The sequence below is a fragment of the Brachypodium distachyon genome, chromosome 1 (assembly GCF_000005505.3).
Source record: "Brachypodium distachyon strain Bd21 chromosome 1, Brachypodium_distachyon_v3.0, whole genome shotgun sequence".
NCBI lineage: Eukaryota > Viridiplantae > Streptophyta > Magnoliopsida > Poales > Poaceae > Brachypodium > Brachypodium distachyon.
In genome coordinates, this window is record NC_016131.3 from 47,201,363 (window position 1) to 47,215,945 (window position 14,583).

The 14,583-nt window shown below is 42.6% G+C and overlaps 2 protein-coding genes across 3 annotated transcripts; both read left to right on the forward strand.

Annotated features, from left to right (window-relative positions):
- The first annotated feature begins 1,398 nt into the window (after window positions 1-1,398).
- On the forward strand, window positions 1,399-9,009 carry LOC100822725 (E4 SUMO-protein ligase PIAL2). 2 transcript variants are annotated; one of them, XM_003564223.4, is made up of 16 exons: window positions 1,400-1,725; window positions 1,877-1,949; window positions 2,336-2,401; window positions 2,843-2,908; window positions 3,019-3,101; window positions 4,044-4,095; window positions 4,252-4,317; window positions 5,022-5,089; window positions 5,163-5,211; window positions 5,344-5,428; window positions 5,527-5,625; window positions 5,743-5,794; window positions 6,751-6,802; window positions 6,886-7,002; window positions 7,079-7,948; window positions 8,211-9,009. In XM_003564223.4, exons 1-16 carry the CDS (start codon window positions 1,505-1,507, stop codon window positions 8,715-8,717), a joined length of 2,526 nt encoding a protein of 841 aa, XP_003564271.1. In that variant the 5' UTR covers window positions 1,400-1,504; the 3' UTR covers window positions 8,718-9,009. The 2 variants fall into 2 exon arrangements, with proteins under 2 accessions (XP_024312674.1, XP_003564271.1); XM_024456906.1 differs by lacking the exon at window positions 2,843-2,908 and having other exon boundaries at window positions 1,399-1,725.
- An 858-nt stretch (window positions 9,010-9,867) lies between these two features.
- Window positions 9,868-11,884, forward strand: LOC100821462 (L-type lectin-domain containing receptor kinase IV.2). Its single transcript, XM_014896609.2, has one exon. It carries the CDS (start codon window positions 9,868-9,870, stop codon window positions 11,821-11,823), a length of 1,956 nt encoding a protein of 651 aa, XP_014752095.1. The 3' UTR covers window positions 11,824-11,884.
- Window positions 11,885-14,583: the final 2,699 nt, after the last annotated feature.

Consider the following 14,583-nt stretch of genomic DNA (forward strand, 5'->3'; position numbering starts at 1 on the left):
TGCTGGTGCATGTTATACAGCAAAACATGCACTAAAGTATAGTGTCGGTAAAGATTGTACATTGAAGTATATGCGTTGTCCATCAAAAAATTATACTCCATTGGATTCATAATAAGTGTCTTAGATTTTGTGCGAACTTAATACAAAGTTGTACTAAACCTGAGACACTTATTATGGATCGGAGGGAGTATTTGACTGAGAATGGAACTACACGGATTGTATATGGTATGTCCCCGGGAGAGGCGGGACTGCGTGGCAGCACCAGGGCAGAGGCCGTCGCGACTGGGAAATTTATTCGTTAAGTGGATGGTGCAAAATGCAAAGTCTTCAATTGAATCAACCTGATGAAAAGATCCGCTCAAAATTACAAGCAGAATGAATAAGTAGATTCAGTTTTCACCGGGTCAAACAATAGAATAGAACACTGTTTGTGCGGACAACAGAAATGCCATTCTTGATTGTATATTTACTAAGTAAATGGCACTTTAATTAATACCATTGTTCGGTTCATTTGATTGAATCTCAAATTATATTGTTGTCTTTTCTACAAATGTCAATTTTCATATGCATTACATTTACATGTGAAAGTGAAAGAAATTAAGAGACCGTGACAACGCACGGGCACTGTACTATCCTATCCTAATCCTAATAATAAAAGAAGGAAGATTTCCTTCGTCGTCGTCCGCCATGCATAAATTTCCGTGCCTATCCTGATTTTCGTGTCTCTTTACACACCATCGGATCTTCCTTTTTCTATTCCCACAGCGCTGCCTTCCCGGGCCACCACCGCTGACTCAACTGCCCGCGCAGCACCTCCCTGCGGTGACCGCTCTGGATACGCGTCGGCGCCGGATTAGATTCTCATGCAAGAGACGAGCAAAGGGGTCCAGGGCTGACCGGCGCTATCAGCGCGGTTCTTCGTGCACTGCGCCACCGCGTGCTCCGTGACCTTCTTCTGACGCCAGCCACAGCCGGCGGGCGGCTTGGACTGGGTGACATGTCCGTGGCCGCGACTACTGGCATCAGCTCCGAGATTATTTTGATTGAATGTTCAATTATATTGTTATGTTTTGTATAAACATGAATTTTCGCGTGCACATGTTTAAGAGACCGTGCTAACGCACGGGCGCTGTACTAGTATATCATATATTTGCTTTTAAATTAAATTTTGCTGTGACATTTTGAAACTGGTCTCGTGATTAAACGGGTCACCGATAAGCTCGGCGTAGGCCGCACGCTTTCCCCTCCAATCTCTTGCGGCCCCCCAACTGCCCCCACTGCCACTACGCCCCAAAGTGAGGGACTCTCCGCATATAATTTCTCCAGAACAGCGCAGAAATCAATTTACTCGTAATTCATCCGTACTCCCTGTATCCCCACTACTCACCCACATAAAAAGCAACTGCGCCACCCACCTACTGCAGTACTCCTCGCCCCTTCCTCTTCGCCGCTCCGCCTCCCAAGGACAGAGAGGAGAGAGACCGAGCGGGTGCGGCGGCGAGCCATGGCGGGCATCGCAGCATCGCTCCCGCCCACGGCGCCGGCGCCTGCGCAACAGCAGCAGATGCAGCAGCAGCAGCAGGCCAGGGAGCAGCTGCAGAAGGCGGTGGAGATGAACGCGCAGCGCCTCAGGGCCATCGGCGAGCGCATCAGGGGCCACTTCCGCGGCGGCGCGGCCGCGCTCCCCCCCGCCGAGCTCTCCCACCTCGTCTACGCCTTCGCCAGGTACTCCCGACGACCCAGCTCCGCGCTTTCGCCGCTCCAAAATCCCCTAATCCTTAGGGTTTTATGCCCGCCGCGCCGTTTCGTGGGACGATGCCTGACTCTTTCGCATCTCTGTTTTTTTTTGGGGGGTGGGGGGGGGGGGTGCTCGCAGAGGGATCGATTACGCGCTCTCGGGCGGTGACGTGCCTAAGATGGCGCCCGAAGTACCTGACATTTTGAGAAAGGTAATTGCGTTTGTGCTCTTCCTCCACCGGACAATTTTCTCTCGTTTTCTTCTTCTTGCTCAGTCTTCTCAATTACCAGCAATTTTTTTTACTGGCCTGGCGCAACGGACATGGTAATTATCTGCTGCGGAGTTAATTGCTAGACTAGAATTGCTCTCCTTATTAATGATTGACTGTTCGAGTGAATCACTACACCAGTTGCGAATTATGATGAAATTAATGTAGTATACAAGTGGAATGTTTTTTCCTGTAAGGGCATCGAGCGTCCGTTCTAATTATTTTGTGGAAAGGTGGTTACATTTTATGCCGCTGCAGGGAATTAAGATATGCCCAAATTTGTTGCGCACTTCTTTGTTATTAGTCTGAACTCTACCGCTGTTGACCAGGTATATCAGCTGAGGAGAGAGCCATCTATACAATCTTCTGTCATGGTACTGATCATATCATGCAAGGTAAATTGCCCTCCATCTCAGTCATGTATGAGTAGCACTTAGGAAGTTCTCCCTAAACCAGAATACAATTACATTGAGAAACAATCCATCCCTTAATCTCCTTTCACTGTTAGGTTATTTCAAAAATTCAATCATAAACATACCTATAGACAAGAATACTTTGTCTTTCTTAGTTGCATATATGTATCAACACATTATTCGCTTCAACCCGCTCTGTAACAATTACCATGTAACCATTGATCCTACTCCTGTGTTAGTTTTCCTTAACTGTATAAATACATTCCATTTGGAGTTGTTTCAGGTCATTTAAAGAGTTTCGTGCATATGCTGAAATGTTATATGCCAAAGTTGCAATCGCCTTTTGAGCTTATTTTTCCAACATATTGTGTGGCTTATGCCCCACTAAAAACTCAAACTGGTAACACACTTACTGCTTTGCAGAATGCTTGTAAAAGTAAATGGTTTCAACCTGCAGATTACATTGACGTTCTCAGAATGGCTGATGAGGTGTGCATGAAATGATTTGTTTATTCTCTTGTGTTTATTGTTCGTCTTGGGTGGCGTGGCGTGGCGTGACAGTACCATATTGCCTAGTTATAATTTCTCTTGCCATGCAGCTATCTGGCAACTTCTGCACGCCCGTTAGCGAGCCACCTAATGACAGCACTGTGCTTGAAATAATTTCAACAGTAATGCCAAGGTAAGGAAGGAATCGATACTTCTCGATTTTATTTGATGACATTTATCATCAGTTTTTCATTAAAAAGAAATGACATTTACCTTCATGTTCTCTGTTGTCTAGGTGCAGGTAGATCTTAAACCAATTAGAAATTGCAAATTGGAACTAAGATCGGAAAGCCCATATTCTAGAAACATGTTTTATTGTAGATAAAAATCTTAATATTTTAAATTCAAGTTGACATGTGGATATCTCATATCCAATTTTGAAGTTTAACTTGCACATCGGTACCTGTGTGTTGCTACTTGCCACGGACTAAAAAAAAACATGTTTCTAAAATTATATTGCTATTAATTATCGATTACCTCAGGTCGTATAATCCATATTCGTTTTCATCTCATTGATTTCTGCCAAATCAACAAGTGATGGAAAATAAAATACAAGTGACATGGTCCAAATGTGACGGACCGCCGCCACCATTTGAGTCTTTTGTAGGAGTAAAGATACGTGAAAAATACTTGAAGTATACTATTTACATATGAAATTCAAAATTTTAGCTTAGGGCAGGGATATTTCAGGTTTATTAGCTACTACCTCCGTTCCAAAATATAAGATGTACTAGCTTTGTCCCAAGTCGAACTTTCTTAAACTTTGACCAAGTCTATAGGAAATTATACTAACATCTACAATGTCAGATAAGTATAGTATGAGGATATTTATCATGACGTATTTGCTAAATCTAATTTAGAGTTGTACTACTTAGGACAAAGCTAGAACATCTTAGTATCTTACATTTAGGAACGGAGGGAGTGTTAAATTCAGATTTATAATCTTCGTTTTCAATTATTCAGGTTTATATTCAAAATAAGTGTTTGAACTCATTTGATTATAATATGAACAACCTGAGTCATTCATTAGTTTTGTTGGGCATCTTATACTTTTTTAATATGATCCTGATTGTAGGTATTATCCTAAGTTGAAGTTTGACCGTCTAATCATTTCATTGGAAGCAAAGGTGTGCAAATTTTTCCTGATAAAAGTTGACCGACATTTTCTAATTACCATGGCAGTTTTTTGTGCATTTTTAATCCTCATATGGGAGGACATATATAGATGAACAATGATGGTTTGTCTCATAACTGTATCCTTGATTTTGTGTCTCTACTTGCAGGCTGGGTATGATATTTTGATGGCTGACTTCTTTATTCATAGAAATCTACCTAAAAATGAAAAGATTGTAAGTATTGTTCCAGGTCAAATATTTATTCTATCCATTTCCAGTATTGTTACTGAGATTATTGTTTCAGCAAGTGTTAATGCTATTTAAACTGCTCATGTGCTGTTTCTTTTTTGTTTAGTTATTGTACTATTGACTTCATTACCTGGTTTTCTGTTGAGTTTCTTGACCAAAAGGATATACTATGTTAACATAGTGCAACCCTCTTGGATGTTTGTACAATGTTTGACATTATGTTCTGTTTGCATCTATAAGTTGTGCATATCTTGCAATTGACTGCATATTAGGCAACTGAACCTTGGCCAGTTTGTTGTTTCGCTGCACACTCTGTTCCTGGCACCTAAACATGTTCTGAATTGAAATCAATTTGTTGGTCCTGATACCTCTTTTGAAGTATAGTAGTCATAAGAGTTCTGGAGCATATTTCTTAACATTGATCTGTCAACAATAACTAAAGGTTGACTATACTCTGCTGATTTATGTGCCTTTAGTGTTTGAATATGAGTGACACCGTCATAGCAGCAGTTTGGTTGCATTTCCTGAATATGAGTGAGGGATCAGATATGAGTGACAGTCATAGCAGCAGTTCGGTAGCATTTCATGATTATGTATTATAATTCACATACTTGCTGATTTTATTTCTGCATGTCATTGTTTCATGATGCTGTATCAGATAAATTCATTGTTTTTTTTATCTTCTGCAGAGTTTAATTGTTGTCCAAAAGGAAAATTTAGGTGTCTCATCGTGCATCACAAACCCACCGCATGTCAGGTGCATCACTTTCGTTGCTTTGATGATTGTCAATGTTAAGCCAAAAAACACGACTGATGTTTTTATGTTTCAGTTTTTTAGTAAATGGAAAAGGCGTGGACAAAAGGACTAATGTTTCACAGGTTAGCACCATCCTTGCCTTCTACTTGCTGCCATTTTCTTTTGCATTGACCCCAGAGCCTTGTGCAACCTGTGGACTGGTTAATCTTCATTTGTTGAACAAGCTGAGTTCATGCCTTTCACACAACTGACAGGAAACAGGACCCCAGTTCCCCACTGATATCACCAAGATGCTAAAATTTGGTGCGAACATCTTACAAGCTGTTGGATATTTTAATGGTATGTTTGGTGATGATGTCTCCTCCTGCTGTTCTTCCATTTCTTCTCCAGAAGCACACATCAAATTTATCATATGCTGACTTGGCTTTGTTTTGCAGCTAGCTACATTATAGCTGTAGCATTTGTGAACAGTTTGACATCGTTTGATGCTCCCAAACTTGATGACTATGCCCAACCAGTCACAATAGATGTTCCTGGTAGGTGATTAACTTTAATCCTTTCAGTGTGGAATGCATGTTCATTATGTTCCATGTTATGCTTTGCCAACTGTGAATGGAAATTTTTTGTTGTTACACCTCTTGAATTTCATGTAGATTCAGATGTACTTGAAGGGCCATCAAAAGTTTCCCTGAAGTGCCCCATAAGGTACTGTCTGCCATTCTTCGTGACATCTACTTTTCTTTATGTGGTTTCACCTTTGAACTATCCTATATTGATGAAACTTGCGGGTCTTTCATAATCCTATTATGTTGTATGCATATAATTAGTGCATGTTCTCATGTGAGCTCTTGCATTTAAAACGACAAAGAACCTCTACACAAAGTATTACCCCTCGGTTCCATAATATAAAGCGTATAAGATTTCGTCAAGACAAGGCTTTGACTAACAATTAATAATCTATTAATATGTAGCTTGTAAGATATAAAACCACAACTTTTAGTATGTGCTTTTGATAAGGAATCTGGCGATACCAATTTCTTGTCATATAAACCACATTTTATCATAGTAATTCTTGGTCAAAACCTTGTCTTAACGAAACCTTGTATGCTTTATATTATGGAACGGAGGGAGTACATTCAGGTTTGTCCTAAGTCAAACTTATGTAAGTTTGACCAACCTTTATAGAAAAATATACAAAGGTTTACAACACCAAATTAGCATAATTGTATCCATCATGAAATATGTGTTTGTATTGCATTTATTTGGTATCGTAGATGTTGATTTTTTTTATATAAATCTAGTCAGACTTCTACATTTTTATATAGACCTAGATGTGGTACTATTTAGAAACGGAGGAGTCTTTCTTAACATCTGCATTAATTAATAATGTCCTGTGCCTGGTTGCCAATTTAGAAGTTGCAATAGCTAATAGGTAATCATATCATGCGTATGTGACTATCTGACAATGCCCCTTCTCAATTTTAAGCATTTATTCACCATATGATGACTACTCGTATAGTTCATGTGGTTGTCTAGACTGCCAATATTTGGGTAACTTTTCGAATTGGTTTCTGAAATTCAATCCACTTATTTATACACGTTTGAATGGAAAATGCTTATGAGCTGGAACATGGAAATGTTTGTTGCTTTTCTTCTTGCAGTTTTAGGCGCATAAAAACCCCAATTAAAGGGCGTCTATGCAAACACTACCAGGTATAAATTTTATCTGTTAATTTGTATTCATGGTTGAGCTTTTTCCCTTTGTAATTTTTCTTAACACAGCCTGTATTGTTTAGTGTTTTGATTATGATAATTACATGGATATGAACTTGAGGAAACCGAACTGGCGCTGTCCATGTTGTAATACTCCTTCCAATTTCCTTGACCTACGAATTGATCAGAAGATGGCCAAGGCAAGTCGTATAATGTATATGTGCGTATATTCATGTCATTATGTTTTTAATGTGACTGATCTCATTTTTCTTTCAGGTATTACAAGAGATGGGAGATGATATCATTAATGTTCTTCTATTCCCTGATGGATCTTGGAAAGTTGATTCAGTTCATGACGAGAAATCAGATAGACATGCAGCTCATACAGTTCAGCAGAATGGGGATGCTGTAGAAACTGATGCAACTCCTTCCGATGTCATAGACCTGATAAACAGAGATGATGATGGTGATCTGCCTATGAGGTCGGCTTCTACTTCAGAAGATATGAAACCTCTGTTGAATAGCCAAGATTTATCTGTGGCTGACTATCTTCTGGATTTGCCTATAAGCACGTCTGCTCAGTCAGAAGATCTACATGTAGGTGGACATAACAGATGTAGCACCGGAACTTCGACTTCTGGCCAAAATCCTTTACTATCGTCTGCTGGTGGACCCGTACCTAGTTCTTATGGGACCTTGGAGTCTATTCTGCCTAGAGATATCCTGCAAGCGCAACCTGTTACGACAGATACCGCCTCTCCTTTTCAAATCTCCAATTCAACATTTGCCATGCAGCAATTTTCACAAGGACCATACCCCACTATGATGCAGATGCAACCACGGATAGATTCTTTACTTGCATCAGAAGTAGCACGGCCTCCTGTACCTAGAAATGTCAGGAGAGAACCTGTAGCAGTCCAGGCTCTGGCAGTGCCCTCACATAATTCATCTAGAAGGGTCCAGCCAAATGTCTCGTATTGGCCACCTACTCCTCACACCCTGCAATCCAGTGCAGCTTCTTCAAACTACCAAGCACACCATGTGCCAAATGCAGACAGCATCATCACATCGATGATTAGTGGTGTTGGGCCACTCTCAAGAGCTCCTGATGGTGCCTCATTCTTGCATCTACAGTCAACACAACAGGTAATAGTCTTTTGAAGTTAACATGGCATGATATTTTTACCAGCATAGGGTAGCATTGCGTTATTTTATCTTACAATAGGATCACCATATGATTGTATCTGCTTGGGCACCAGCACCTAAAAGATTGACGTAGTGGAGTACCAGTACTGTTGACTGCCAACTCAGGGCAGCCAGTTGCAGCTTCTTAACACAACAAACTAGCACTAATCCCTTAAAACTTATATTAACAAACATTTAATGACATGGTTATAAATATTGGCAGGACATGCGCCGGGTAATGGGTCTTGCTGCACCACCTCTCATGGGTACAAGACCTGCAGCAGGAGGCCGAGGACAGGGCAGAGGTGCTAATGCTGCCTATGGAACTCCCTTTTCCCAACAACATCAGAGCTTTGATCAGAGACAGTTGAACAATCGAATGGGCCAGATGATTACCCAACTAGGCGGTGCAGTTAGCCAGGCCCTGACGAACTATCACTACGCACCCCAGCAAAGCCAGGCAATGAGATCACAAGTTGTGTCCCGACCAGCAACTCCGCAGGCACAGCCGCGTGTGCAGTCTCCCGGTCTAGCATCCGCTGTTACCACTCCTGCCACGCCCCTCGTCGAAGCTTCTGATCTCCAGGATCTTCAGATGGACCCGAACTGGCAGCCCACAGGGCAGATGCGGGGGAGTCTGGTAGGTTCTGCCTATGATCAGGCCCTGGACCGTTATTTGAACTCTGGCGGCAGTCAGCGGACAGGTCAGGCTCGGCCACCTGGCAGGTAAAAGTCAGGTGCTGCGGGGAGCCCTGGACTGAGTAGATAACATGTTAATCACCTTCTGCGTCTGACTCTGAACCTCTCATCCACCGTACTAGATATGTAAGTTTTTAATTATTAATCTATGTTAGGTTGCTGATGCAGGGACTAGGACCTTTTGGTATGGAGCATTAGCTACATGATTTTTCTTTTGTTATATGTCACCTTGCTCGGATTATAATTTTGTAAGTACATTTCTATGCTGGGTTGTGCATGCCTGACGACTGGAGGAGAGCTACCCTTTTGGGAGTTGTGACTTAGAACTTGGATAATTGTCGAAACACTCGCGCCGTTTCGTTGAAACACGATATAACTCATAAATTGTAGATCCACTGCCTAACTTGTACTGCGGTTGAAGTATACTCTGGGAAAAACATTGGCTGGCCCCTCTTAAACTGTACTCCATTCGTTCCGAAATATGGGCGCCTAACTTTTATTGACTGACAAATTTTCTGAAATTTGACCAACTACATAACAAAAGGGAAAGTTCACCAACGTATCAACTGTACACCTCAGTGGAGAGATCAAACCATAGATAAGGAGAGAGGAGAGAGAAATCGAGTAGAGAGAGAGGAGAGAGAAAGACATGGCTGAGATACATGGCGCCAACGCATGGTTCGGGGATGTGGTGGCTCCACATGACCGAGAAACATGGTGGCTCCACAAGGTCGAGAAACAAGACGCCGCCACATGGAGAAGAGATATGGCACCGCCATGTGTGTGAGAGCGAGAGATATTGTTGTAAGATTTTCAAATCCTATAAAGTTTAATGGTCAACAAAAGTTGCACGGAGTTAATAATTTCTAACACTTAATTTGATGCATCGGGACAAACAAAATGTAGCTTAATTTGTTCCGGGATGCAAAAATTAATTTACCCCTGCTGCTTAGGAAAAGAGAAGTCGGTCAACCATATGTGTGTCCCTCTTGATACGTTGGTTGTGCTTTGGTGATGCGCTGTACCTATCAAGTGGCCTTTTCTTTTACGCGGTATGACTGAGAATATTGACCAAATATCAAACTTTGAATGGAGGACGCGGACTTGTTTTGTTTGGCGCTTGCTTCAGCACTATATTTCATAACCCATCCCTGAGAGAAAGGTGCCTTGTTGATTGCACCATGCTGCCACGTTCCCTACTACTATGTGTCTTCTTCCTCCTCGTCACCTCTGCGTCCTACCCCAACAATGGTTTCACCTACAACGATTTCTCTTCTAGCATGCTCCGGCTTGATGGTGTAGCTTCAATAACAAGCAAAGCTCTTAAGCTAACCGATGGCGCTCCCCAGAAGGTAGGGCGTGCTTTCTATGGACGCCGGTTGGACTCTATTTCCTCATTCTCGACAACCTTCGTGTTCGTCATCACTAGCCAGTATAGTGATTTGAGCAGTCATGGCCTTGCCTTTACGCTTTCTGCCACGACGGACTCTTTGTTGGATGCCCTCCCATCTCAGTTCTTGGGCATGTTCAACGACGAAAACGTCGGTAATACAACAAACCAACTCTTTGCTGTTGAGCTTGATACCATAATTAATAGTGAATTCAGGGACCTTGATGATAACCATGTTGGAATCGATGTAAACAACTTGGTTTCTATCAGTTCCCATACAGCTGGTTACTACACCTCAAACGACACGTTTTCTCCCTTGAGGCTTGCTAGCGGTGAACCGATGCAAGTATGGGTAGACTATGATGCCAATTCACATCAGGTGAATGTCAGTTTAGCACCTTACTTGGAGCGGAAGCCTGAACGCCCACTGCTATCAAGCATTGTCAATCTCACATCTGTGTTGCCAAGGTCAGTCTATGTTGGCTTTGCTTCGGCAACTGGCCTTTTAAGGTGCATACACCAAATTATTGGCTGGAGTTTCAATCCAAACGGGGCGGCTACACCACTTGACTACTCAGTGTTGTCTGAAGTTATAAAGGATGTTCGTAGGGAAGCACAAAGTCACCCAGATACCTCCAGGCACATTCTTTTACCGATTACTATCATGTCAGTGTTCATTGTGCTTGTTATGCTTGTTGCTCTTTATATTTATATGAAGAAGGCAAGGAAAAGTGGTGAGTGGGAAATCGATTGTGGGTCTCCATCTTTCACATATAAAGATCTAGTGAGGGCAACCAGCGGTTTCAGTGATAGGATGCTACTAGGGAAAGGAGGATTTGGAAAGGTTTACAAAGGGATGCTACAAACCTCCAGTCAAAATGTCGCGATCAAGCGGATTTCACCAGATTCAAAGCAAGGGATGAAGGAATTTATAGCTGAGATAACTATTCTTGGTCATCTCCGCCATCGCAATCTTGTCCAGTTGCTCGGTTATTGTCGTCACAAAAATGAGCTTCTTATAGTTTATGATTATATGCCAAATGGTAGTCTCGACAGAGTTTTGCATGGTCAAGGTAATCAGACCATAGATTGGGTACATAGATTTAACATTATAAAAGGTATTGCATCTGGTCTTCTCTATCTCCATGAGGATTGGGAGAAAGTTGTCATCCATCGAGACATCAAGGCGAGCAATGTTCTCCTTGATAACAAAATGACTGGAAGACTTGGTGATTTCGGTCTTGCGAGATTGCACAACCATGGAACAGACGCCCACACCACGCATTTGGCTGGCACCTGGGGTTACATTGCTCCTGAGCTAGCCAGGCTAGGAAGAGCAACCAAGGCAACTGATGTTTTTGCATTCGGGGTGTTCATGCTGGAGGTTGCTTGTGGGAGGCATCCAATAGAAGTGAATAATTATGGCGAGCCGATGCTGCTAACAGATTGGGTGATCGATGCATGGGAGAGTGGTTCAGTCCTCAAAACTGTAGACCCAAAATTAGAAGATTATGTCAAGGAGGAGGCAGAGTTAGTACTAAAGCTTGGCCTGCTATGCTCACATTCAGTACACAGTGCTAGGCCATGCATGCGCCTAGTTATGCAATACCTTGTAAAGGATGTGTTACTCCCAGATTTCAAAGCAAGCTTTTTAAGCCTTACTATCAAGGATGAAGACTTCGATCAGCATATCCTTTCATGCAATTCTGTGGCGACGACCATGACCGGTCTTTCTGGAGGAAGATAATACATAATTACTTGTTGCCAAAATCTATGGGGATACTCTGTTTTTCTGTTGTAGGGTTTTCATATGAAGGGATGGGTTACTCTTGAAACCCATATGTAGTCATGTACTGTTTTATTTTTGAGTAAAATGCACCGCAGGTCCTATAACTATTGGAGGTGTGTCAAGTGAGTCCTAATTCTTTAAAAGTGCATATCTGGGCCCCAATTCTTTTTAAGTTGTTCACCAGCGGTACTAAACGAGGCTGAGCCATTGTTGACCGGACAAGTGGCAAGTTGACTGCCACGCTGGCTAACTATCAGGTTGTGGAAATTGCAAACCGGTGCGAAATCAGCAAAACAACCCGGTGATTCGGGCACTTGTAAATTTGTAGAACACTCTGTCTGGGTTCATCTCTAGTTGAGACACAAGACGAAGCACAATTGTGATTTGGCAGCAAGGGCACTTCACCAATGGCAACGGCGGCGGTGGCAGGCGAGCTTCTGCGGTCGGTTGTGGGGGCTGCAGTAGTGGAGGGGTGCCCTTCTTCTTGCCCCACTTCCCCGCCGCAGCGGAGGAACTTGCGGTCGTCATCCATCGACCCAGACATGGAGGCGGGCTGGCAGGAGATGCTGGGGGCGACGCATAATCAATAGGAGGAAAAGCAAGAAGAATGAGAGAGATGTAATTTGCCAACCTCAGTCTCCATTCTTTATAAGGGGATTTCTGCAAATTTTCAGACAACCGGAACGGTGAGAAAACTCCCAACCACCGACCCTTGGCCAACGTGGCAGCGGTCAACTTTCCACCTGCCCGGTCAGCAACAGCTCGGCCTCGTTTAGGACCACGGGTGAACAACTTAGGGTCAAGATATGCACTTTTAAAAAATTAGGACTCACTTGACACACCTCCAATAGTTATAGGACCTGCGGTGCATTTTACCCTTTATTTTTTTATCTACCGGGTACGGATAAAGTTGTATAATTGATTTGTTGTTGATATGGCCAGGGTTCTAAATGCTCCAAATCTTAGCAAGCGATCTGATCCCATACTCGATCTCATAGATCCCTATAGAATTCTGTGGAAAGCCGTATTCGATGAAAGTCGTATGTACGGCTTGGAGGGAGATCTTTCCTATCTTTCGAGATCCACCCTACAATATGGGGTCAAAAAGCCAAAAAAATAAGTGATTTTAGCCCTTATAAAAAGAAAACGGATTCTTGAACCTCTTTCACGCTCATGTCACGTCGAGGTACTGCAGAGAAAAGAACTGCAAAATCCGATCCAATTTTTCGTAATCGATTAGTTAACATGGTGGTTAACCGTATTATGAAAGACGGAAAAAAATCATTGGCTTATCAAATTAACTAGCTAAATAAAAATGCATATAATCGAGCAGTATCAAGGCATTATTATCGTATAAATTCACTCATACATATTTCTGTGTTGCAACGCTCATCCGAGTTCATCCCTGGCTCTGGCTGGCGTCATGAGTGTATGTTTGTGCTTTATGTTTTTTTTTCGATTAGAGGAGTGTAGCTCTCGATTTCATTAAAGAAACCACAAAGCTAGAGAATGTGCCGCAACGCTCATACAAGTTCATCCCAGGCTGGCGGCGTGACTCTATATCCGTGTTTTATGTTTTTTATTTCGATTAAAGCTGCGTAGCTCTCGATTTCAAAAAAAAGAGGTTGAACAATATCCCATGGCCTCAAAAATAAAAACCTGCTTATTACATGAATATATTTCCAGCTCCAATCCTTGACAGTTGACACCATTGGCTTTCCACCATACCGGCATTCAAAACCTTCGGCGCTACAGGAGATAACATCATCGCTCCAGTCTTGACGTCTTGAGTTACTTTGCTCAGAGTTCTTTGGAGTCCATTCTAGTATGTCCCCGTACATTGTGTTGATGCATTCCTGCTTTGTCTTGATGTAACTAATTTGATTTTTTTTTCAAACGAACTAAGTTAGTTTCGTCAGATGTCTGTAGGGTGAGTTCATAATCCGCTATTCTGTTCCGTTATCTTTTAATAGTGGAATCCAGTTGGAACACCGTTTGGCATTTATTTTTCTCTTCATATTTTTCAAACAAGTTTTATAGCGGATGGAAAAAGGAGGATCGAATCACATCTCATCAATCCCCGTTCATAATATACACATGTTTGCTCTTGTGTCTCATTTGGTATTTAGTCACTTCGAAGAGGAAATTTCGTTAATTATCCTTTGATGGTACGACCCTCTACCTTCTTAAGGGAGAAAACCGTTGTCTCGAACAAGATTAGAAAACTAGCTTGGCACCTTAAAAAAAACTACCTTGACAATTTTTCGCGGAGAAAATTACGTAAAACCACCACATTATAGGCACTTGTCTAGGAAAACTATCTTTTTTTTTAATTTTTTGAAATCACCACCCTGCAATGATTTCGCAGTTGAGTGCGTTTTGACGGTAAAACTGACAATGGAACCCAGCTGTCAGTACCACCATGCTGGACAAGTCAACACAGACGACGTCGCTAGGGGTGTGCTTGCGCGAGCCAGCGCCATGGCCGCGGAGCAGGCCCTGTCGCAGCTCGTCTGCGTACGTGTGCTTCCAGAGCTCGAGCACTTCTTCTTCGTGTCTGGCCACGACTAGCGAGCTCGCGTTCCTCGCGGAGCACTCCATGGCAGAGATCGTGGACGGACAAACGTTCGCTCGAAGGTCTCCCTCGCGACACGCTTCGCTCGGTGAATTCCTCACGCGACGCCCTTGCCGCTACGGCGCGCTGACCCCTCCGCCGCC